Source organism: Hyperolius riggenbachi, chromosome 12, assembly GCF_040937935.1.
Source record: "Hyperolius riggenbachi isolate aHypRig1 chromosome 12, aHypRig1.pri, whole genome shotgun sequence".
Taxonomy (NCBI): domain Eukaryota; kingdom Metazoa; phylum Chordata; class Amphibia; order Anura; family Hyperoliidae; genus Hyperolius; species Hyperolius riggenbachi.
The window spans coordinates 73,911,190-73,937,372 of record NC_090657.1 but is presented as its reverse complement, the minus strand read 5'-3'; the positions used below and the strand labels follow the sequence as shown (position 1 = coordinate 73,937,372).

At 46.4% G+C, this 26,183-nt stretch overlaps 1 protein-coding gene across 3 annotated transcripts in view; it reads right to left on the bottom strand.

Annotated features, from left to right (window-relative positions):
* Positions 1-356: 356 nt before the first annotated feature.
* Positions 357-26,183, bottom strand: part of NECAB3 (N-terminal EF-hand calcium binding protein 3) — a 125,423-nt gene continuing 99,596 nt past the window's right edge. For 2 of the 3 annotated variants that reach the window (XM_068262685.1, XM_068262686.1), the window contains exons 12-13: positions 3,280-3,398; positions 357-547 (exon numbers count right to left, since the gene is read on the bottom strand). In XM_068262685.1, coding sequence (XP_068118786.1) covers positions 522-547; positions 3,280-3,398 — 145 coding nt within the window. In that variant the 3' untranslated portion in view covers positions 357-521. The remainder of the gene's footprint in view (positions 548-3,279; positions 3,399-26,183) is intronic. The other variant, XM_068262687.1, reaches the window with a different exon arrangement.

Sequence of the window (26,183 nt, the reverse complement as noted above, 5' to 3'; positions counted from 1 at the left end):
TCTGGCAACAGCCATCATTGCCAGCGTGGGCTGGGCCATTGCCACATCAGCTATTAAAAGATGCAATTTGCAGAGAATGCTATCATTCCTGTGTGGGAGCGATAAGGTGTCTCCCATATGCCGGGTGTATCGTAAAGCTGTCTTGCCAACCAGTTTCCAGGCTGTGACATCATCAGGAAATGCGACAAGGACAATGACGTCAGACAAACACCCAATTTCTTTATTACATAACTTTGTCGGAATCTAAATATTTGCACTTACAAAGCATCTTGCAATGCAATCTTCTGAGAGAGAGAGTTTGAAAAACAAATGAAAAAAGAAATCGAGAAACAAATCATGCAAAAGCCAATAAAATGTAAACATTAATAATCTATTGTTAAATTTAATGGATGCTGTGAAATGACAGTACTTCGATGAATAATTTCTTTCTGCGCCTTTGCATGGTCCAGGGGAGGGGTTAATCTGACGGCATACATTGGAGGGCATTCGTGCCAAGCCCACCCTGAGCCAGTTTGTGATGATTAGGACTCGAAAGCCCACCAGGAAGCTGTAAATATAAAAAAAAGTTGTAAGCACCAGCTATACATGCAACCTTAAATAACACTCAAGGGGGTCACGTGACATCCATGATAAGATAGACATGTGTTTGTACAGTGCCAGTCACATAAATGACTATGCTACGTTCCTTTTTTTTATTTCTCTGCCTGAAAGAGTTAAACATCTGGTATGAAACTGACAGTTTTTGTCCAAGTCATGACTGGGTCGGACTATAGTGTAACCCTCATTGATAAGAAATTACAGCCATAAAACACTTTCCTGGCAGTAAATGGCTTCTGAGGGCAGGGAAGAGATAAAAAGGGTCAGTAGTTCATCGATTTTAGCTCTGGCTAACTTCAAATAATGTGTCATTGAGCAGAGACAATGAAACAGTAAAAACTTAAAAAGTAGATTTAAATTTAAAGGAAAATTGTGGGATATATAAAAAAGTAATTTTTGGGAGAAGAATGGATAGAGGATAGATTCAATTGTCTATCTCATCAGTTTGTTTTTACCTTGGATGTCCTTTAATTCTCTGCAGACTTTCAGGCACACATTGAATAAGGGTGCGAGGAAAAAGGGCGCAGGGTGAAGCCAAAATGTTAAAATATCATTAATAACAATGTTTTTTATTGTTTCTTCATATTTATCTCTATTAAAGTTATAAATATCTTAAAAAATAACAGTATTATAAGGGCACAGCCTGAAGCTGAAAAAGATGTCAATGAAATGTAAACAATTAATAAGTATAAGGATTGTAGTAAAACACTGGTTTATATTACCGATATTTTACTACAAATAAACCTAACCCTACCACACCACCCTTCCCCCTCCGACCCCTAACTCTAAAACCCCCCTTACTGGTGCCTAACCCTAAAACTCCCTTTTATTGATGCCTAACCCTAAACCCCCCTTTCGTGACGCCTAACCCTAAAACCTCCCTTACTGAAACCTAACCCTAAAATCTCCCTTCCTGATGCCTAACTCTAAAACCCCCCTTTCTGACACCTAACCTTAAAACCCCCCCTTCCTGACGCCTAACCCTAAACCCCCCCTTCCTGATGCCTAACCCTAAAACCCCCCTTCTTGACGCCTTACCCTAAAACCTCCATTCCTGATGCCTAACCCTAAAACCCCCCTTTCTGACGCCTAACCCTAAAACCCCCCTTTCTGACGCCTAACCCTAAAGCCCCCCTTTCTGACGCCAAACCCTAAAGCCCCCCTTTCTGACGCCTAACCCTAAAACCCCCCTTTCTGACGCCTAACCTTCAAACCCCCCTTTCTGACGCCTAACCTTAAAACCCCCCTTTCTGACGCCTAACCTTAAAACCCCCCTTTCTGAGGCCTAACCTTAAAACCCCCCTTTCTGACGCCAAACCCTAAAACCCCCCCTTTCTGACGCCTAACCTTAAAACCCCTTTCCTCCACCTTGTAAATTCAAAAAAACAATAAATTCCTAAAACAATAAATTTCAAAACGATAATTTACAAAATGATAGTTTTCAAAACAAATTTCAAAACAATAACTTTCAAACCGATAATTCTTTAAACAAAAAATTCCATTTGGACAACCCGGCGACTGCTATTTATCGGGTGCCCAATTTTCTGCTTTTGGTGCCCGATAGCCGATATTTTGCATTGGAGTCTATGTAGTGCCCAAATAGTCCAATTTACCACCGACTCCCAAATTTCCTGCTTCCGACCATCAGATCTTACTGAGCTCCAAATCCCACTGATCATCTGCAGTGCACCAAATCTCACCAAATACATAGAGCAGCATCTCACTTAATCTCCATAGGGCAAAAAAAAAACAAATCACTAAATCTCTGAAGAGCACAAATATCACTACATTTCTGTAGAGCACCAAATCTCACCGAATCTCCACAGCAATAAGGTAAGTATTCAAAACTGTCCTCCTCACATGCCTCCTTTAAAGACGAGCAGGGCCATAACTAGAACTCACTGGCGCCCCCTGTGAAACTTCGGATAGGGCCCCCTTACCCCTCGCTTTCAGGTAAACTGAGAACCAATGTTATTCAACTGGCTAGTGCACACTTGAATGTGTTTTCCCCATGCAGATAAAAACAGACAGCAATGAACCACTGCACACATTTTCTCTATCAATTACATTATCTCCTTTGATAAAACGTGCATGTTTTCACACATACAGACTCTCATGGTATGCAGGGTATGCAGAAAATGCATACAGAAAACCAACAGACGAGTGTGCTCCCAGCCTCGGCGTATTACACTCACTCTGTCCATCTCTGATGAAGCAGAACTGGCTCTGCAGACTGCTCCAGCATCACTACAGAACACAGCACTTGGGGAGGGTTAGAGAGGTTGGGGGCTGGGCAATGTACACAAGAGCCTGCTGCACACTGAATAGGGACTGTCTGCAAATCTTTGTCTGCAAAACTTTGAATGGATTCCTTATCAGTGGCTGAGCAGATCCAGTTATTAAAACAATTGTCCAGAGAGCAGAACGTTTTTTTTTTCTCTCCGTGCCCTTAGTTGACAGTCTGTCAGAACAGGAAAAAAAAACTTCTCCCCACCAGGGCCCCCTGCAGCTTCTGCAGCTTCTGACCCCCCCCCCCCACACACACACACCCCTGAAGATGAGAGTACTAAGGGCTGCTGAGGATGAGTAATTCCCTAAAGTAAACAGGGGCCTGTTTGTATTTTAAAAACAGAACCAAACCAAATCTGTAAAATCAGAGCCCACCCTCCTATCCGCACTCACCCCCTGTGTTCGTGTTCCAATCCTCACCTGGGAAGAGCATGGTCTTGACCTCCTCTGGGCTCTGCAGACAATCTATGATAGCTCTCTGGAAGGTCTTGCTTTGTACCGACTGAAGATGACTGCAAAACATAATTCAATGATATAATCAGTTCATTTGTGTCATTTAAAGAGACTCTGAAGCGAGAATAAATCTCGCTTCAGAGCTCATATTTAGCAGGGGCACTTGTGCCCCTGCTAGACCGCCGCAATAGCGCCGCTAAACGGGGGTCCCTTGACCCCCAAACCCCCCACTGCGACACTTGGTCGCAGACTTGGTCGCTCCTGGAGGCAGGGCTAATGGCTGCAGCCCTGCCTCCAGTCGCGTCTGTCAGCGGCGCATCGCCGCCTCTCCCCCGCCCCTCTCAGTGAAGGAAGACTAAGAGGGGCGGGGGAGAGGCGGAGATACGCGCTGACAGACGCGCGTGGGGCAGGGCTGCGGCGGTTAGCCCTGCCCCAACCAGGAAGCGCTCCCCCGCATTACGGAGGGGATTCGGGGGTTCAGGGACCCCCGTTAAGCCGCGGGATAGCGGCGGTTTAGCAGGGGCACACGTGCCCCTGCTATCTATGAGGTCTGAAGCGAGATTTATTCTCGCTTCAGACTTAGGAACTGAATTGACTAAAAAGATGTTCTTGGTAATTTTACATAGATTGTGATGACCTTGCAAGTTGGAATTGGCAGTTCAGGTTTTATAGAAGTAAAACTTGAACTGGCAACTCCAACAGTAGGGATGAGCTAGGCCAGCCCCAGCCTGCCAAAGGAGTTATTATATAGAACGCAATCTGCGCCTTCAATCCTTGTGCACGTAATGCATATAGCACATCTATCGCATACAATTGCATAACTAGAGCTTCTGACTTATTTTAGTTTTGAAAAGCATGAAAAAAAAGTTACAAAATACATTTTACTGTCTTTGTCCTGAATGGAGAGATTTCCTATTTGTTTGACCTCTGTGGAGCTTTGTGTGTTTAACCGGAAGACTGGCAATGCCAGGGACAGGAAATGAATAACAGCAGTCAAAATCGGTTGAGATTGAGACTTTTTATCATTCACAAGTACAGGGAGTGATATACAGTAGAGTCCCAGTAACTGGAACTGAGGCATCCGGCAGTCTCAACTAACTGGCATGCCTGGCGGGGGAGAATGGGGGCATTCCTATCACAGTTAGCAGAGTATTGTGCAGCGTTAGTGACTTACGAATGCTCCAGGCGTCGGTCTTCTTCTCTTCTGTAGCTCCCAGAGGCTTTCCAGCGTCCCCATATGGCTCCCCGGTGTGTCACCTGACCTGCATTGTGTCAGGTGACGCATCAGAGCCTTACACGAAGGATTATTATTATTATTGATTTATAAAGCGCCAACATATTCCGTGGCGATGTACAAACTAAGAAACGAAAATCGGGTACAGAATACAGACAATGGTGTACACCAATATACAAAATACATAGTTGGTGAGAAAATAAGAAATCGATACAAAATACAGAATTGGTAATGACAGTGATAAAAGTAACATGATGAATAAAATGTATAATGAATTACAAGACACAAAAAGGGAGAGAGCTGCGCCCTTGCACACTTACAATCTGAAGGATGCCCCAAAGCCTCTGGAAGCTGCAGGAGAGAAGAAAGTCCGGTGCCCGGAACATTCGTAAGTCGCTACCGCTGCGCAATACTCTGCCTTCAGTCAACAGGGGGAGGTTAGTGTCATATTTCACGTCGGTTGCTTGACTTCTCAAACAACTGGCAAGCACACACAGGGACGGATCTAGACCAAGTTGCCCCAAGTTGCGCCTGGGGCAAGGTCAGGTTTTGGCGCCTAAACTGCCATTCCCCATCCAAATTTTGCCGCCTTTTTAAGAATTCAACAAACTGCGCCTGGGGCAAGAGACCCGCTTGCCCCCCCCTAGATCCGTCCCTGAGCACACATGTCTGGCATTAGGCAATCCCCGCCTGTGCCTGATAAATGAGTCTCTATTGTATCTCTCTGAGAGATTTCTCCTCTTCCTTTCTGAACAGGAAGTTATGGAAATTCTCACAGAAAAGGACATACGGCAGCAATAAACATTCAAAAGAAGTGCTACCCCATTGCCACACTATCCAACACATAAATATCACTCTTACATTGAACTAAACTTTAGGAACCTTTGCCCATATGCTGTGTAGTAAAGCAGACCTGTGAAAGCATTATACACCGTGTTATCTCATGAATTGCTCCATATCTAGTTTTAGTGTTACTTTTTTTATTGCTCTGAAATTGCCTTTTTATGTGTGTAGAGTAAGAGTTCAAACTCGTAAACTGTACCCGTCCCTTCGTCCCTCGATAACTTGTCCCATTGGTCATCTGGTGCTATCTTTAGTCATGTAATGCATCGCTTTAGAAAAAGACAAAACCTTAACCCAGGTCTTCATGTCTGGAAAGTATACCTTATATACTCGCATATAAGCCTAATTTTTCAGCTCAAAAATGTGCTGAAAAGAGTCAGTGGAGCATAATGGATGGTGGAGCAGGTTTTGTTACTGGCAGAGGAGCATAAGGATCTTGCACTAGTGACTCTGCACTTGCCATTTGGCTCCCTGCTGTGTCCGTGGCCCCCATCCCCTGCAACATGGTGAGCAGAGTGTGCTGCTCAAGACTACCCATGTCCCCTGGCTTGTGGACCGGAACAGGCAAGCAACGTGTCAGCGGTGCAATGATCAGGGATTCTTCCTGTGTGGCAATCACTGTGTCTCATATCTATGACACCTCCTAGTTGTGTCTTGAGACACAGCTGTATCATCCTTGGGGCACATCTGGCTATGGGAAAGGGATCCAACGTGTACTGGGGGACATCTGGCTACTGTGGAGGGGGCTATACTGGGTAAAGGGCTTTTATGTGAGTCAATCACTTTTTTCTGGTTTCTGAGGGGAAAGTGGGTACCTTGGATTATACGCGGGGTTGGCTTATATGCGAGTATATACGGTATGTGCTTGTTTCCGTTGGGAAACAGTCCTGATTCTTGTTAAATTCATGAATAAGCATTGTAAATATTGACAGATGGAAGCAAGACAAACAACTCAGGTGAACCATCAGTCATTCTCATATACACTCAAGATGTCAAATTAAAGAGAAACACATTCAAAGCCCTTATATACCAGTACAAAAAATCTACAGTTTAGCAAAAAGGACTGATTTTTATGGCTCATTGAATATCCCTATTCTTGATCCAAAGGAATAAAAGGCTCACAGTGATGTCCTACTGGGAGAAGGCCCTTACATGTCCTACTGGGAGAAGGCCCTTGCATGTCCTACTGAGAGGAGGTCTTACATGTCCTACTGGGGAAGGTTCTTACATGTCCTACTGGGAGAAGGCCCTTACATGTCCTACTGGGGGAGGCCCTTACATGACCTACTTGAAGAAGGCCCTTACATGTCCTACTGGTGAAGGCCCTTACATGTCCTACTGGGGAAGGCCCTTACATGTCCTACTGGGGAAGGCCCTTACATGTCCTACTGGGGAAGGCCCTTACATGTCCTACTGGGGAAGGCCCTTACATGTCCTACTGGGGAAGGCCCTTACATGTCCTACTGGGAGAAGGCCCTTTTCAGTTTCACTTCTTTTTTGCAGCTTCCAGGATGCGGCTGACAGGTGAGTGGTTAGGGAGGGGACCGTGTGGGAGACCCTGTAACCGATGCAATCTACGATTGCGTTCCACCGAGCCTCCCACCTGAATGCTAATTTATGCAATTCCTGCAAGATTTGGTACAGCAGGCAAAGGGTGTATAATAGTACACCTGATTGGCTGACTGGCGTCTGCTGACCAGATAAAGGCAGGAAATTGCTCTAGCTGGGAGTTAGCAATTGTGTTTGTTGCAGGTTTCATAAATATGCCTTCTTAAAACAGAAGGCATTTGCGATCATTCAGGTTGGAGTGAGCATATGAGGTCTCCCACAATGCATCACTGCTGTATAGGCAAATCGTCCCTTTGTTGTCCCTGAAAGCTAAACACCCCTCCAGAACCACTGGAATGAAATGATGTTGGCTTGTTAATAGTACAGAGCCACTGGGTGGTGAAGATCCAGGCTTGCTCTCTTCTTAGATTGCCCACTAACCTCAAGCTTTCCAGCACTCGGCATAATGGTAGGGTATGGTGTGGCTTTTATTGATAACTGCTTTTAATCTTTTCTTAGACCTGTGACCAGAAGGAATGAGATGGACTGACATGAACGGATGGAGGATTTATTGCTGGCTTTACCCCTAGACTAGAAGAAGAGAGGGGTAACCTGGAAACAGTGAAGAGGAGCAGCCAGCAGGCACTGAAAGCAGCCAAGCTGAGGAGGTGAGTGAGGAAAGTATCACATGTCTCTGTCAGGTAATGTTTTTATTATCATCAAAGGTAAGGTTTAAACTAAAACAGCACTGAAAGGTGGCTGCAATATTTATTTCCTTTCAATCAATAACAGTTGTCTGGAAGTCCTACTAATCTCTTTGGCATCTGTAGTGTCTGAATTATACACCTAAAATAAGCATGTGGCTTTTCTAGTCAGACTTTAGCCAGAGCACCAGATCTGCATGTTTGTTCAAGGTCTATGGCTAAGAGTGCTATAGGCTGAGACTTAGCAGGACAGCCAGAAATCTGCATTGATTAAAGTGTACTTATTTAAGACATTAAAGAGGAACTCCAGCCTAAACAAACATACTGTCATTAAGTTACATTAGTTGTGTTAATTAAAATAGATAGGTAATATAATCTCTTACCCACACTGTTTCAAAAGAACAGGCAAATGTTTGATTTCATTATGGCAGCCATCTTTTTGGTTGAAATGAGGTTACAGGGAGCATGAGACACAGTTCCAACTGTCCTGTGTCCTGAGCACCTCTCCCAGTTGCTAGGCAACGTGAATAACATAGGAAATCCCATCATGCTCTGCACAGCATCAGGGGAAAAAAAAGCCCGGGCTTTTTTTCTTTGATAGTTGGAGCTTAGATAAATGCAGCTAAAAATGATGCTTTGGTAAGAAAAACAAAGTTTTGATGCTGTGAAACTGTTAAAGAAACACGAAGCCTTTTCAGTTCTGTTAAGTAGATTTTTAGTCCGGAGGTTCACTTTAACTAATTCATCATTTACATCCTCCAGGCCCATGTGGGCCATAGGCTCCCCCCCCCCCCCCCCCCGGCCACTCCGTTGTTCCATTCTCTGCACCAATAAATTGGCCAGCCATGGCCAGTTGTGCTTCAATGCGCATGTGCATCCCAGCCACGGGCGCCGCGCATGCGTATTGGAACGTGACTGGCTAATTTAATGGAGTGGAGAATAGGACAACGGAGCAGCTGGGGAGGACGGCAAGGGAGCCCACAGCCCACATGTGGCTGGAGGAAGCCCCAGGTAAATATAAATGATGCATTAGTTAATGTCTCAGACTCTCAGGTTTCCTTTAAAGAGGATCTGTAACCTCAAAAAATCCCCTGGGGGGTACTCACCTCGGGTGGGGGAAGCCTCCGGATCCTAATGAGGCTTCCCACGCCGTCCTCTGTCCCACGGGGGTCGCGCTGCAGCCCTCCGTGCAGCCTTGACGTAATATTTACCTTCCTGGCTCCTGCGCAGGCGCTCTGACGGCTGTCGGCTCCGAACTACACGGAAATACCCGATCGCCGTCGGGTCTGCTCTACTGCGCAGGCGCAAGTTTCTGGCGCCTGCGCAGTAGAGCGGACCCGACTGAGATCGGGTATTTCCGTGTAGTTCGGAGAGGAAAGCAGCCACAGCGCCCCCGCTGGAGCCAGCAAAGGTAAATATTGAAATTACAGTCGGGCCTGTCGCCGGCTGTTCAGAGGGCTGCAGCGAGACCCCCGTGGGACAGAGGACGGCGTGGGAAGCCTCATTAGGATCCGGGGGCTTCCCCCACCCGAGGTGAGTACCCCCCAGGGGATCTTTTTCATGTTACAGAGTCTCTTTAAAGGGAACCAGAGACGAAGCACCCTCATGTATTTTACCATATATATCAATGGGAACATTAGAGAAAACACCTACCTTGCTTTCTGTTTCATTCTGCACTGCACAGCCTGCTTGTAATCAGCCCTGATAAAATCCCTGATTGAGCATTCAGTCTGGCTTTGCTCAGGCATATTTATAGCTCAGTTTGTGTTCTCTCATGTCTTTTCTAGTCCAAGCCTGCCCCCTGCTGGCTCTGCTCAGGAATCATTATAGCTGAGTCATTATAGCAAAGCCAGACTGAATGCTCAGTCTGGGATTTTATCAGGTCTGATAAGAAACAAGCTGTGCAGTGCAGAATGAAACAGAAAGCATGGTAGGTGTTTTCTCTAATGTTCCCACTGATTTATATGGTAAAATATATGAGGGTGCTTCGTCTCTGGTTCACTTTAAAGGGAAATAAATATGTCGTGTCAGTCCCCATCCCTCTCAGTTAATGTGTCCATTAAATATAATGGAGTTGTTAGACTATTTTAGGGACATTAGACTATGACTATGGTAGGATTAGATTGTGAGCTCCTCTGAGCACAGTCAGTGACATGACTATGTACTCTGTAAAGTGCTGCAAAAGATGTCACTGCTATATAAATACAGAATATTAAAATAAACAGTCAGGAAAATGCATTTGTAATAATCTGGATTTGTAAAAAATAACAACATTTATTTTGACAACTTTGTGTGCTGTCCTGTTGTCCTGTGTGTTTATGGCATTGATCTCAGGACGAGGTTCAGCGTGTAATGTTTGCCTCGCTGTCTGGGTTGTTGCTGAGTTGCATTATGTCGCTAGGGATTGTCCATTGTCAGACACACAAGTGGTTTATTGATTTTCTGATCGCAGCAGAGCGGTGTGCCATGTGACCTATAAGTGTGGTTGGAATGCACGTAGCCTGCAATACTCTATGTACTCCTCCCCTACAGTGATTATGTATTATTCTCACTACTCCGCACAGTACAGTCTTGCTGGCTTCACCCGGCAGCCCGGATTTACCTCACAGGAGCCTATAGGCACAGATGCCTCGTACCCCAGACTTTGCCCTCCATGAACTTACAAACCCCGCTGAACCGCACTACAAATGTGCTGGCTGGTCCAGTTGTCACTTCTACCTTTCTTCCTTTGCCTGTCATAGGTAGCTACAGGCGTCCCTTAGTATTAGTTAGCCAGAGGAACCCTCAATATTAAATTGCCCCCGACAGAAGGGCGACCTCGTCAGTGGAATCCCAAAAGCAGGGTCAGTAACCTATTATTTACACACTCGTCAGGACTCTGTATAGGGAAAAAGGGTGGGAGGCACTTGGAGAGGGGAGTGAGCTGCCTATCCATCAACAGGCGCCTGTAGGCACGTGCCTACAATGCCTTATGGTAAATCCGGCCCTGCCACCCGGTATAAATATTTTACATGACATTCCTCTGTGCTCTCTATTAAAGTGCATCGCAAGTCACAGAACTAAGAACAGTATTAGTATTACCTTAATCTCACCAGGGAAAAAAATCAAAGACCAGAAATTGGTTTCATTATAGCCTGAAATTTTGATGCAGAAATCGCTATGTGTCGCCTTTCACCCAGCCGGAATATATCTCTAAATTCTAATCTGTTAATGTTATCTGATGTCTATAAAATGATCTTCTCCCTTCATCACCTGTGTCTGATAAACCTGAGGGCAGGCTCTCGACTTTTTGTTACCTGAAGCAAACTTATAAGGCCAGTTTCAGACTGCGGATTGGCAGCAGCGGTGCGATTCGTCCTGGGGGCCGCACCACAGTGCTAAAAACAGGCCTTTGGGGATTACCGCGGAAATGATGCTCACTTGCGCTCACTTTCTGTTTTGGAAATACAGAGGTGCGCGGAAGCATATTGTAAAAAATACACTTCGGGGCATGCGCGTAACCCGCTGCGGTGGGGTGCAGTAAAATCACCACACCAGTGTGAAAAGGCCTTAGGCCTCTTTCACATCTATCAACGCATGCAGGAGCCGTTTCCTGCACGCGTTATATGCCCTGTGGCGTGTCATCGGGAATCTGTGGTGCGACGCAATTAGCGGCGGTAGCTATTACATGAACCCGACGGAAAACCCGGCTCCCGGCGGATCGACGCTCCCAGGTGTGTCGAATCGCAACGCACCGAAACACAGCGTCGGGTGTGAAAGGTAAAATGAAAATCTATGGACTTTCATTTTACCTTGGTTAACGCAAAGAATTGTCTTTGCGTTGAAATGCACGAAAGGGGCTCTGGTGTGAAAGAGCCCTTAAAGAGAATCTGTAACATCAAAACGTCCCCTGGGGGGGTACTCACCTCGGGTGGGGGAAGCCTCAGGATCCTAATGAGGCTTCCCACTCCGTCCTCCGTCCCTCGGGGCTCTCGCTGCAGCCCTCCGTACAGCGGCGACATCAATATTTACCTTCCCGGTTCCTGCGCAGGCGCTCTGCCGGCTCCGAAGTAGGCGGAATTACCCGATCGCCGTCTGGTCTGCGCCTGCACAGGTGCAAGTCTCCGGCGCCTGCGCAGTAGAGGTATTTTCGGCTACTTCGGAGCCGAGAGCAGCCACAGCGCTCCCACTGGAGCCTGCAAAGGTAAATATTGAATCAATAGTCGGGTCTGTCGGCAGCTGTTCGGAGGGCTGCAGCGAGACCCCCGTGGGACAGAGGACAGCGTGGGAAGCCTCATTAGGATCCTGAGGCTTCCCCCACCCGAGGTGAGTACCCCCCAGGGGATCTTTTTGATGTTACAGTGTCTCTTTAAGGCTGCAACAGGAAGACCAGATGATATTTAAGTAAAGAGAGTCTGAAGCCAAAATAAATACTTCTTTTTACAAGCAATTTATGTTAAGCAATATGAACAGTACTGAAATGCCGCATTCCCAAGACAAAAAAAGGTCTTTATACCCCTCAAATCCCCTCAAGTAGAAAAAAGTAGGAAACTATTCATACATGTTAAAGTTGAATTCCAGCCTAAACTAAGATAAGCACAGTGTGTAGACACTGGGCCTGATACACAAAGCGGTGCTAACCTAGTTAGCACGCCTACAGACTTTGGGCATGCTAACTAGGGTGCTAAGTACTTAGCACGCACTAAAGTAAATCAGACCGCGCGCAAATTATCGTGCACAAATCATTGCACACGTAAAGGCCTATGTGTCGTTTAGGACGCATGCAATGCGCCGTTATAGGTGCATCGGGTGCGCCATTTTTGCGCGCACCGGCCTTTGCGCACGCAAAGTTTAGCACGGTACTTTGCGCGCGCGCAAAGGATTGTTAGGCGTGATAAGTAGCTTTTCACAAGCGTGCTAACAGTTAGCACCGCTTTGTGAATCAAGCCCATTGCGTTTTAACCTCTCAACGCCAAGGTTTTTAAAATGAAGAAGCAGCTTTTACTCCATAAGACCCATGTGCAGAGCATAGGTTGTTTCCAGTGCTTCTGAGACTGTACTCTCCACTCAGTCCTATGTGCTGGAAAAGTGCAGTCCCACCCCTCCCAGTTTTAGACAGAGCCAAGTCTCTTCATTTCCTGATGATTAGGAGATTTCAGGGGCCTTTCTTTGCATTAGACGAGAGGTACAGAACGGAGGGAAGGAGAAAAGTGGAGTAAGGCTCTAAACTTGTGCAGTGTATGTAGTGGGACTCTGTCAGTGGTGTAGCAATAGGGGATGCAGACGTGGAGACTAAGTCTGAGCCCTTGGGCCAAAGGGGCCCAGTAGGGGCCCGCCGTCAACCACAGTATTAGCTCTTCAATGGTGCTATGCTCTCCTACGAGGGGCTTCACTTCAGTCACACCCCCAGACCAGACAACAGGACCAGGGGAGGGGTGGGTCTGCTCCTCTCCCCATCCTGCACATTCCGGGTCCTCACACCACCTTCCTCCCTACAATTCACATCATTTGAGGCCAACACTATCCGCCTCTACAATCCCCTCCCAGCCATTGTTGCAGTCTTATACCGCCCTCCGGGCTCCACACGACAATTTCTCAACAACCTTGCCTCCTGGCTCCCACACATACTCTCCTCTGACCTCCCCACCATCATCCTCGGGGATTTCAATATTCCCATCAATGAACCCAAGAACTCTGTTGTGACCCGGCTACTCACCATAGCCAACTCACATGGCCTAGTACAACACACCAACACTCACACTGCACGTCACACTCTCGACCTTATATTCACTAAATCCACCACCATTGCAGACCTCGACATCGCACCATTTCCACCCTCAGACCATTACCTTCTCACCTTCAACCTCCTCACAGAAGGCACCTCCAAACTACCCGCCCACCCACCTGGTAGATGGCAGCGAGATCTATGCAAGCTCAACTCTGGCGTCCTTGCTGACTCCCTCCATGGCCTCTCCTCCACTCTCACCACCCTAACCTGTCCTAATCTTGCTGCAGCTCAGTATCACCAAACTCTCTCATCAGCCCTAGAGAAAGCTGCTCCACCAATATTCCGCCGCAACCGACCCCCTAACCCCCAGCCCTGGCGCACTACCCATACTCGCAACCTCCAGAGGTAAACACGTGCCACTGAACAAAAAAAATGGAGGAAAACTCGACTAAACCAGGATTTCTTACAGTACAAGACTAACCTGCTGCAGTTCCACACTGCTCTTGCTCATGCGAAGCAGGAATACTTTCATGCGAAGCAGGAATACTTTACCAAGCTCATCGGAGCACAAGCTTCCAATCCCCGGCGTCTTTTTGGCACCTTCAACTCCCTGCTTAAACCTACCCCCCCACCTTCTGTTTCCTCCCTCTCTGCCACAGATTTATCCACCCACTTCACCAACAAAATAGTCTCCATCCGTCAGGAAATAACCAATCTTCAATCTTCACCTCCCACCTGCTCACAACCAACTCCTCCTCCACCCTATCCTCCCCTCACTTTCTTCACTCCTACTACCACTGAGGAAGTCAACCACCTACTGCAGACTTCCCATACCACTACCTCCCCCCTTGACCCTATCCCTTCTGATCTACTTCAGCCTCACTTCTCGGATCTGGCCCCAGTCCTCACTACCCTGTTTAACCTCTCCCTATCCACAGGCACCTTCCCTTCAGACTTCAAGCAGGCCACAGTACTGCCCCTGCTCAAGAAACCCTCACTCGACCCCTCGCTACCCTTCAACTACCGCCCGATCTCCCTCCTCCCCTTCGCCTCAAAACTCCTTGAGCATCTGGTTCACAAACGCCTGACCCAGTACCTCAATGCCAACTCACTACTAGACCCACTGCAATCTGGATTTCGGCCTGCCCACTCAACCGAAATGGCTCTCACCAAAGTGGTCAATGACCTTGCCTTAGCTAAAGCTGAAGGTAAATACTCTATTCTCCTCCTCCTTGACCTTTCAGCAGCTTTTGATACAGTAGATCATCCCCTACTCCTCCAGTCCCTCGAATCCATGGGCGTTCACGATCTCGCCCTGACGTGGCTTTCATCCTACCTCTCCAACCACTCCTTCACGACCTCCTTCAATGAGTCCTCGTCCACCCCCAACCACCTCTCAGTGGGAGTCCCCCAAGGCTCGGTCCTTGGCCCCCTACCGTTCTCCCTATACACATCCTCCATTGGCAAGGTTATCGCCTCCATGGGTTTTAACTATCATCTGTATGCTGATGACACCCAAATCTATCTCCACACCCCTGACACATCCACCACTACCATGGACAAGGTCTCCTCCTGCCTATCTGCCATCTCCTCCTGGATGTCCGCTAGGTTCCTGAAATTAAATCTAGACAAAACGGAATTTATGATCTTCCCACCCCGGTCATCCCTGGACCTCTCAGATGTGCAGGTCACTGTTAACCACACTACCATTCACCCTACCTCTCAAGCCCACTGTCTGGGTGTCACCCTGGACTCCGCACTCTCCTTCACTCCCTGCATCCAAAACCTCACAAAGTCCTGCAACTTCCACCTTCGTAACATCTGTAAGATTCGCCCTTCCTTGACCTCTGCCACCACCAAACTCCTCATCCATGCCCTCATAATTTCCTGCCTTGACTACTGCAATGCCCTTCTGTCTGGTCTCCCTAAGACCCGAATAGCCCCACTGCAGTCCATCATGAATGCGGCAGCCAGAATTATCCACTTCTCCCATCGCTCCACCAGGGCGGCTCCCCTCTGGGAATCCCTCCACTGGCTTCCTATCCAGTCCAGAATCAGGCGTACGTTAAAAAAGGGCTTCGGGAAAAAAGGGCGCAGGGTTTTAAACGATAAGCATGAATAACGTTTAAAAAAAATTGAGCTATATTTCGTTTAAAAATAATGTTTTATAAAGTTATAAATCATTAAATAATGTGTATGAAATCGGCAATTGTAAAAAACGTTAATCTTCCCTGTTTAAAAAGTGAAATGTATAATAATGTTTTATAAAAGAATAATAAGAATTTTACTAAAGCTATACCTAACCCTACTCTCATACAGAACCCTCCCTGTACCTACCCCTAGCCCCTAGACCCCCCTGGTGGTGCCTAAACCTAAGAATCCCCTGGTGGTGCCTAAACCTAAGACCCCCCAGGTGGTGCCTAACCCTAAGACCCCCCAGGTGGTGCCTAACCCTAAGACCCCCCTGGTGGTGCCTAACCCTAAGACCCCCCTGGTGGTGCCTAAACCTAAGACCCCCCTGGTGGTGCCTAACCCTAAGACCCCCCAGGTGGTGCCTAACCCTAAGACCCCCCTGGTGGTGCCTAAACCTAAGACCCCCCTGGTGGTGCCTAACCCTAAGACCCCCCTGGTGGTGCCTAAACCTAAGACCCTCCCTGTGAAAAGCATTAATAACGTTTGAAAAAAATATTGTGCTGTTTTTCGTTTAAAAATAATGTTTTAAAAAAGATTGTACTGTTTTTCGTTTAAAAATAATGTTTAGAAAATTATAAATCGTTAAATAACGTGTAATCATGAGAAGCAGTTATAAAACAGTAAAAGTCTCCGGGCGCCACTTGTAAAACGTTATTTTTCTCCGGCGCCCTTTTTTCCTGTTGGGCGCCCATTAAACGATATTTATTATGGGAGTGAATGGCGGCGCCCTTTTTGTCCACTTGCCTCAGGCGCCCGAATTTACTGTTTCCCAGAATCAGATTCAAGATATTGGGCCTGATTCACAAAGCGGTGCTAACTCTTAGCACGGCCGTTTTCGCGTGAATTTTCGCATTGCGCGCGACTGCAAATTTTCGTGTGAAATCGGTATCGTTTAATGCACAAAAAATGTGCGTTTGCGCATGAAAACGTTATCGTTTCACCCGAAAATTCACGATCGCGCGCAGTGCGAAAATTCATGCGAAAACGGCCATGCTAACAGTTAGTACTCTGTTGTGAATCAAGCCCATTGTGTCTGACCTACAAATCCGTCCACAAAACTTATCCAACCTACATTTCTGATCTTACTCAGAGATACACGCCAAGCCGCTCACTCCGCTCCTCCAATGAACTTCGCCTGACCGTCCCCCGCATCACCCAGTCCCATGCACGCCTCCAAGACTTCTCAAGAGCCGCTCCAACACTATGGAACTCCCTACCACCACCCATTAGGGCAGCCCCCTCCTTCAACACCTTCAAGAAGGCCCTTAACACTCACCTTTTCACTCTGGCCTACCACCCCTCACAATTGTTCTAAACCCACAGCTGAACTCTGGTCCCCTACCTCTCCCTCTAGATTGTAAGCCTTTGGGCAGGGTCCTCCTCCTTTTGTGTCCTACCTGATCATGCACCTCCATTACTGTGCACCTATGCTATGCATTTGAATGAACCTAACTTGCCTATCTCCATGCTCCCCTCCAGTGACTAAGCATTACCTTGTACTCATACTGTGCTGTGTGATCTGGTTTTCTTGTATTCCTGTATTGTCATATTGCTGTTTGTCACCCCTAAATATTGTCTGTAACCCAAATTAATGTCCAGCGCTGTGTAATATTTTGGCGCTTTATAAATACAATAAATAATAATATGCGGGTAATGATCCATTATATATGCTTTGAATAGTGGTAACTTATTACCAAACTCCAGACTACGCTCCAGCGCCTTGAGGATAGCCAGTGATCCCTCACATCCAGGCTACCGCTTCTTCAGTCGGCTCCCCTTGGGCAAGAGATTCCGGTCTATTGCCACCAAGACCTCAAGGCACCAGAACAGCTTTTTCCCCTCAGCCGTCAAATCATTGAATACTATGCACTTTATTCCCACCCTATAGTGTCGGTTGCACTGTAAACTCTGTACTATCTGTGTTTTTGACTCTCTATGTGTATATTTTTGATGTGATTGTTGTATTTGTTGTATTTTTGCGTATTTGCTATACTCAGCCCTGTTATGCCAAGCCCAATTCTGGGCACGACCCAGTCGTGCTTGGCGATAATAAAAGATTCTGAATAATAAAAGATTCTGAACTGTTCCCTTCCTCTGCTTACACCTCTCATACTATGAATGTACTTGGCAGATTTTGTTGTGCCATATCAATTGTTATAGATTGCTTGGGGGCCCAATGTATAACTTGCACTGGTTCCCAAAACTACTTAGCTATACACACACTGCTACTCCCTATTTTACTCACTGGAAACCACATTGCAATGTGATCTTTTAAAGAGAACCCAAGGGGAGAGTGATATGGAGGCTGCCATATTTATTTCCTTGTAAACAATGCCACTTGCCTGTCAGTCCTGTTGATCTTTTGGCATATGTGGTGTCTGAGTCAAAACCCTGGAACAAGCATATGGCTAATCCAGTAAAACAGTCAGCTAAGTCAGAGTACCTGATATTCTGCATGCTTGTTCAGGGTCTATGACTAAATGTATTAGATACACAGGATCATGAGGACTGCCAGGCAACTGGTATTGTTTAAAAAAATAAATAAATATGGCAGCCAGCCTCCAAATCACTCTTACTTCGGGTTCCCTTTAAGGGCTTGATTCACCAAGCCGTGCTAACTGTTTAGCACGTGAAGTGCCGTTCGCGGATTTTTGCGTGCTCAAAGAGCCGCGATTCGCGCGATTGTGGACTTTTGCACGCGCAAATTGCACGCGCACAAGTCTGCGATCGTGCAAATTGCGGCTCTTTGCGCGCGCAAAAGTCCGCGAACGGCACTTCACGTGCTAACTGTTTAGCACACCCGTGCTAAACAGTTAGCACGGCTTTGTGAATCAAGCCCATATAATCTTTCCTCAAATTCAAAGTTCAATGACATTTGCATGTCACCACAAGGTGGCAGCAGACAGTCATTTCTAAGTAAATGTGGCAGAGCATACCAGGAAAAGTTATTTCCTTATGCCTCCATGGCAGCCCATTTGGTAGTGGTTCCGCCCCCACTACCTCATAGGTCCAGTAGATATTTAAGTGAGTCTGAGAGGAGGTGCTCGCTGTCTTTGTTTTTTGTCCTCACCTCATAGGATCAGCGTTCTGGGTTTAAAGGGATACTGTAGGGGGGTCGGGGGAAAATGGGTTTAACTTACCCGGGGCTTCTAATGGTCCACCGCAGACATCCTGTGCCCGCGCAGCCACTCACCGATGCTCCGGCCCCGCCTCCGGTTCACTTCTGGAATTTCCGACTTTAAAGTCAGAAAACCACTGCGCATGCGTTGACGTGTCCTTGATCCCACTGATGTCACCAGGAATGTATAGCACAATCCCAGTATGGTCTGTGTCTGCGCAGTACGCTCCTGGTGACATCAGCGGGATTGAGGACATGGCAACGCAGGCGCAGTGGTTTTCTGACTTTAAAGTCAGAAATTCCAGAAGTGAACCAGAGGCGGGGCCGAAGCATCGGTGAGTGGCTGCGCGGGCGCAGGATGTCTGCGGGGGACCGTTAGAAGCCCCGGGTAAGTTCAACTAATTTTCCCCCGACCCCCTGCAGTATCCCTTTAAGCTCAGAAAATGTTTTACATGTTTGCACCTACCTGACTGTCTTCTTACAGTCCCCACACACGTACACCTTGTGTGAAGGGCCCCTGTTCGACCTATAAATTGGGTCCAAGAGGGGCACCCTGTTCTGCTGGTCTTGGGGTTTTTTTAGGGGCTTGTGGTGGGCGCACTAATAGTGTGCTGAATTATGCAACTTTATGCCCTATCTCTGCTTAGACTCTAAACAAGTCTTTCTTACTGAGCAGTGTCCTGGTTTCTTTCTTTTCTCCTTCCTCGTTCTCGGCGCGTGCACCAGGATCGGCTCGGTGGTGGAGCGCAATGACGCCAGGAGGCGGCGCAGGAGCCGTACTTTTGGCCGCATGGAGCAGCTGATTGGCGGCCGCCAGAACGGAAGGCGCTATTGGCCAAGGTAGCAATGACAGCGAGGGGAGGACCTCGTCCGTCCATTGGTGCGGCTCCCGGCTGCCTTCCCATTGGTCGCTGCGGCGACAGCAGGGAGGGGGCGGGTTTTTTAAGCCCATAGTGCCGAGGTATGCTTCAAGGCTTCTCAAGCAAGCTCTTGCGCCGCTGCTATGTCAGGCTCTCCTGACTCAGATGCAGCTGCCTCGCTTTCTGCCTCAGATGGTCCCTATTCAGAGGGAATGGAGTCAGGCAGCATTCAAGTAATAGAGTAAGTGCGGGCAGCTGCATCACTTTGTATCATTCTCTGCCCTTCGCTCTAGTCTGTTTTTACTTTATTTAAACTTTCCTATCCTATGTTCTTTTTTGCAGTCCTACCTTACCTGATCTATCTTCTATGCCCATGGACACTGTTGCGCTCAATAAAGACCAGCATACTGTTGATAGGTAGGTGCAGTCCACGTAATTATTTGAGTGTTTTGGGAGTAAATATACAGATTAGTCATAATACGACTATAATTTTTTTTATCCCGGAAGAACGACCCCCTCCACGAACAGAAAGAAGGAAGGTTACAAAGAAATCATCACCACCACACCAGCACCGTTCAAGGGACAGGGACAGACATTGATCAAGGAGCAGATCCCGTTCCCATCGTAGGCTATTACTCGTCTCATAGACGTAGCAGATAGCCTAGACGCCGCCATTCTCCAGAGCCTCGTTCACAAAGAGTACAAGGTTGCTGAGCCTGTGGAGACATGGGGCTTGATTCACAAAGCGGTGCAAAGTGTTTGCACGCCAGTGAAAAGCCTCTTATCACGCCTAAACTCACTTTAGGCATGATAAGAAGCAACTCGCGGGAATTTTCCGCGCGCTCTTGCGCGAAGCTCCCATTAAGCCCTATGGGACTTTGCGCGCGTACGCGCGGAAACTTCGCGCGAGTTAGAGCAAAAATCGGTGATAACTCAGTGGTGCAAAGGTTATCACGCCTAAAGTCTTTTAGGCGTGATAACTGAGTTATCACCGCTTTGTGAATCAAGCCCATAGTTCTACCCGGGAAACTGGTGTGTGCATCCTGTTTCAGTCAGATGTCTGGAGAGCCTGCACAGTCCTCAATAGATGTATCTGAACTAATCAAGAAAGCGGTACAAGATTCTATGCAATCATACATCTATGCCAGATCTTGGTTTTACTCCCCTCTGTTCTTTGTTCAGAAGAAGTCAGGAAAACTATGCCCGGTACTGGACCTAAAGAGACTAAATCGCTTTATCATCCTGGACAGTTTCAAGATGGAATCCTTGCAATCGATAATTCAAGCAGTCTCCCACAAAGATTGGCTACTATCAGTAGACCTGCAAGACGCGTACTTGCATGTTCCGATAAAGTCAGAATTACAAAAATACCTGAGGTTCGCAGTCGGCGAACAACATTTCCAGTTTCTGTGTCTGCCCTTTGGCCTATCCACTGCACCAAGAACTTTTACAAAAATTCTCGTCTCACTGATCGCCACATTAAGAGTCCAAAACCTACGCGTTTACCATTATCTGGATGACATCTTACTGTTGGCAGAAAGTCGAGAAGGTCTCCTCAGACACAGACAGATTCTTCTTCAGACTCTAGTGAGATTCAGTTGCTTAATAAATTAAGAAAAGAGCCAACTAGAACCAAGCCAAGACATGGTCTTCTTAGGCGCCCGATTGCAGACACGGGAAAATTCGATTTCCATTCCAGAGGAAAAAATTCGGATAATTCAGCAACGGGGGTTGGCATTGGACAACAGCAAGGGATTGCCTCAGGTTGCTGGGAACCCTTTCAGCGACCATTCCTATGCTGCTGTGGGCCCACTGGCACATTTGAAGCTTCCAACGTGGATTCCTGTGGCAGTACTAAACACGGAAGCAAATTATTTAAAGGGACTCCGAGCAGTGCAGAAACTATGGAAAGATGCATATCATTTTAAAGCTCTCTTTCTCCTCTTTCCAATGATCTATAAACCGCCGCCCTACACCTTTTAGTTTTCGCTATTTTCGCAATTGAAATTGCTGCGGCCGCGAATTTAATCGCGAAAATAAAGAAAACTAAAATGCGTAGGGCGATGATTTAGGTGTCGCCAGAAAGAGGAGAAAGAGAGCTTTAAAATAATATCCATCTTTCCATAGTTACATTGTATTACACAGGCCGACTTTTTCTGCTGATTGGAGCTGCCGACACTGGGGAAAGTGTCGTCCTGTGTGATACAAGTAACTATGGAAAGATGGATATCATTTTAAAGCTCTCTTTCTCCTCTTTCTGGCGACACCTAAATCGTCACTCTACGCCTTTTAGTTTTCTTTATTTTCACGATTGAAATCGCAGCCGCTGCAATTTCAAAAGCGAAAATAGCGAAAAATAAAAGGCGTAGGGTGGCGGTTTATATATCATTGGAAAGAGGAGAAAGAGAGCTTTAAAATGATATGCATCTTTCCATAGTTTCTGCACTGCTCGGAGTCCCTTTAAGCAGAGAGATTCTGGACAACGAGTGGTCTTTAGAACACAGGACACAGGACAATTCCAAATTGGCCACGACGGCCATGGTTTCCATTACTACTTCTGATGTCAACACACAGTCCAGTTCCACTGCCGGTCAAAAAGAACTTACTATCGCAAGGCTCAATCCTACATCCCAAACCAGCCCGGCTGAACTTGATGGTATGAAGACTGAGAGGAGGAAACTTGAGAACCTAGGATGTACTCCACAAGTGATTAACACCCTACTCCAAGCTAGAAGACCTTCTACCAACAGAACTTATCATAATATCTGAGATAAGTTTAGAGAGTTTGCGGTCGCCTCATCTTTCGATCCATTACATCCGGAGGCGCAACAGCTTCTAGCTTTTCTACAATCAGACGGGAAGCCCCTTTGAGCCTTTACAAGACTTTTCACTATGGAATCTGACTTGCATGCTTTTTAGTGGCAATAACATCAGCCCAAAGGGTGTCGGGGCTAGGAGCTTTGAGCTGCAGAGAGCCATACCTGCTCTTTTTTTCACAATTGAGTACAGTTGAGGCCAGTGGAACACTTTTTACCGAAAGTGGCAAAAACCTATCATATAAACCAAGAACTATCGTTGCCAGTATTTAAGGAAGATTCCAACTCGACCATACACACCTTAGATGTGGCTAGAACCTTGACACAATATATCGCAGCAATGGAGTCAATACGCAAATCAGACCATCTATTTGTGATACCAGCTGGCTACAGAAAGGGCCAAGCAGCTACCTCCAGGACTATAGCATCTTGGTCGGTGAAAACCATACAGGCATCTTACAGGGCTATCAACTTGCAACCATCGGTGGACGTCAGAGGCAGAACGCATTCAACCAGAAGTGTGTCATCTTCCTGGGCGGCATACTCGAATGTCTCCGTGTCAAAAATTTGCCAGGCAGCAAGCTGGTCCACCATTAACACGTTCATCTCACACTATAAAGTGGATGCATCAACGTCAACGTCTTTAGAATTTAGGAGAGCTGTGATCTCCTCTTCTATGTCTACCTTTTGAAATACATTTTCTGTTCTTTTTTGAAGCATACTTGACTCCCGCCCATTTTTCTTTACTAGTTACAGTGGTGTGAAAAACTATTTGCCCCCTTCCTGATTTCTTATTCTTTTGCATGTTTGTCACACTTAAATGTTTCTGCTCATCAAAAACCGTTAACTATTAGCAGTGGCTGGATAGTGTAATGGTTAAGGGCTCTGCCTCTGACACAGGAGACCTGGGTTCAAATCTAGGCTCTGCCTGTTCAGTAAGCCAGCACCTATTTCAGTAAGGAGTTTCTTGGGCAAGTCTCCTTAACACTGCTACTGCCTATAGAGCGCGCCCTAGTGGCTGCCTCCCCAGCGCTTTGAGTCCGACAGGAGAAAGGCGCTATACAAATACTGCCATTATTATTATTATTATTAGTCAAAGATAACATAATTGAACACAAAATGCAGTTTTAAATGATGTTTTTTATTATTTAGTGAGAAAAAAAAACTCCAAATCTACATGGCCCTGTGTGAAAAAGTGATTGCCCCCCTTGTTAAAAAATAACTTAACTGTGGTTTATCACACCTGAGTTCAATTTCTGTAGTCACCCCCAGGCCTGATTACTGCCACACCTGTTTCAATCAAGAAATCACTTAAATAGGAGCTATCTGACACAGAGAAGTAGACCAAAAGCACCTCAAAAAATGGACACCATGCCAAGATCCAAAGAAATTCAGGAACAAATGAAAACAAAAGTACTGTAATTGAGATCTATCAGTCTGGTAAAGATTATAAAGCCATTTCTAAAGCTTTGGGACTCCAGCGAACCACAGTGAGAGCCATTATCCACAAATGGCAAATCATGGAACAGTGATGAACCTTCCCAGGAGTGGCCGGCCGACCCAAATTACTCCAAGAGCGCAGAGAAAACGAATCCGAGAGGCCACAAAAGACCCCAGGACAACATCTAAAGAACTGCAGGCCGCACTTGCCTCAATTGAGGTCAGGGTTCACGACTCCACCATAAGAAAGAGACTGGGCAAAAATGGCCTGCATGGCAGATATCCAAGGCGCAAACCACTTTTAAGCAAAAAGAACATTAAGGCTCGTCTCAATTTTGCTAAAAAAAACATCTCCATGATTGCCAAGACTTTTGCAAAATACCTTGTGGACCGACGAGACAAAAGTTGAACTTTTTGGAAGGTACGTGTCCCGTTACATCTGGAGTAGAAGTAACACAGCATTGCAGCAAAAGAACATCATACCAACAGTAAAATATGGTGGTGGTAGTGTGATGGTCTGGGGTTGTTTTGCTGCTTCAGGACCCGGAAGACTTGCTGTGATAGATGGAACCATGAATTCTACTGTCTACCAAAAAATCCTGAAGGAGAATGTCCGGCCACCTGTTCGTCAACTCAAGCTGAAGCGATTTTGGGTGCTGCAGCAGGACAATGACCCAAAACACACCAGCAAATCCACCTCTGAATGGCTGAAGAAAAACAAAATGAAGACTTTGGAGTGGCCTAGTCAAAGTCCTGACCTGAATCCTATTGAGATGTTGTGGCATGACCTTAAAAAGGCGGTTCATGCTAGAAAACCCTCAAATAAAGCTGAATTACAACAATTCTGCAAAGATGTGTGGGCCAAAACTCCTCCAGAGCGCTGTAAAAGACTTGTTGCAAGTTATCGCAAATGCTTGATTGCAGTTATTCCTGCTAAGGGTGGCCCAAACAGTTATAAGGTTCAGGGGGCAATTTCTTTTTCACACAGGGCCATGTAGGTTTTGAGTTTTTTTTCTCACTAAATAATAAAAACCATCATTTAAAACTGCATTTTGTGTTCAGTTATGTTATCTTTGACTAATAGTTAACGGTTTTTGATGAGTAGAAACATTTAAGTGTGACAAACATGCAAAAGAATAAGAAATCAGGAAGGGGGCAAATAGTTTTTCACACCACTGTAGATCCCAATGTGCTGCCATGGAGGCATAAGGAATACGGAAAATTGTATACTCACCTAACGGTAATTTTCCTTTCCTGATGCATCCATGGCAGCACTTGGGTCTCACCCGTATTCAGTGAGTTTAAGAGTTACAAAAACAGCGAGCACCTCCTCTCAGACTCATTTAAATATCTACTGGTCCTATGAGGTAGTGGGGGCGGAACCACTACCTAATGTGCTGCCATGGATGCATCAGGAAAGGAAAATTGCCGTTAGGTGAGTATACAATTTTCCGTAACAAATACTGATGAATAAGGGCCTGAGCCCACTTACGCAGTTGTGCGCAGTTGGGTCCGCTTTTCGAAAACATCAATGTTACAGATGCTGAAAAACTGACACAACTGTGTACAACTGCACTCGACGGCGTTAGTGGGCTCAGGCCCTTAGGATGATTTAATGCACTGTTTTGTTTTTTTTCAAAAAACTATAAAAGAGAGATGGGGTTGTACTTTGTGTTGAGGAGTGAGCACAGACAGTGGTAGTGTGTGTACGACCCTGATTCCAATAGCCCCACCCCCTGTGAACCTATCAAGTGCCCCAAGCCCGAGGAAGATGCCTTTAATACCTTATGTTTAATCTGGCCCTGCACACATTCTTTTTTCTTGCACAGCATCAGCTCCTTTCAGGAGATATTCCTCTCATTCACTCTCCAGCTTCTCCAGTGAGTCTCTGTGAAGTCAACCCTGCCTTGGTCCTGGGACCCACTACAAAGTGCAAAGCGCTATCGAAATCACTAGCGATTTGTGGTAATGCTTTGCAAGTGATTTTGGGAGTGATTTCCCTGCTGCTATACGAAACATTCAAATGGAAACGTTCCCAAAATGATGCGTGTCCTGCGATTGCGAATTGCATAGTCACAATCGCTCTAATGGAATCTGTCCCATCCATTTACATTGACAGAGCGAATCACCAAAAATAGAGAAGCAAGGACTGGCACTAGAAGCTTGTCTGCTGGGATCAAAATAGGCTATTCTGGGTTCTCATACCTTCAGTAACGTGCACTCATGAAACAACACCGCACACTTTTTGCATAGCAAGTGTAGGTTGAGGCACAGTTGCTGCTATGGTATACTTTTAATCACCAGCACATACAGACAGTGTGGTAGCAGTGGGGTTAACAAACCTGGCAGCTGTTTCGTGTAAAAAACACTTCCTCAGAGGC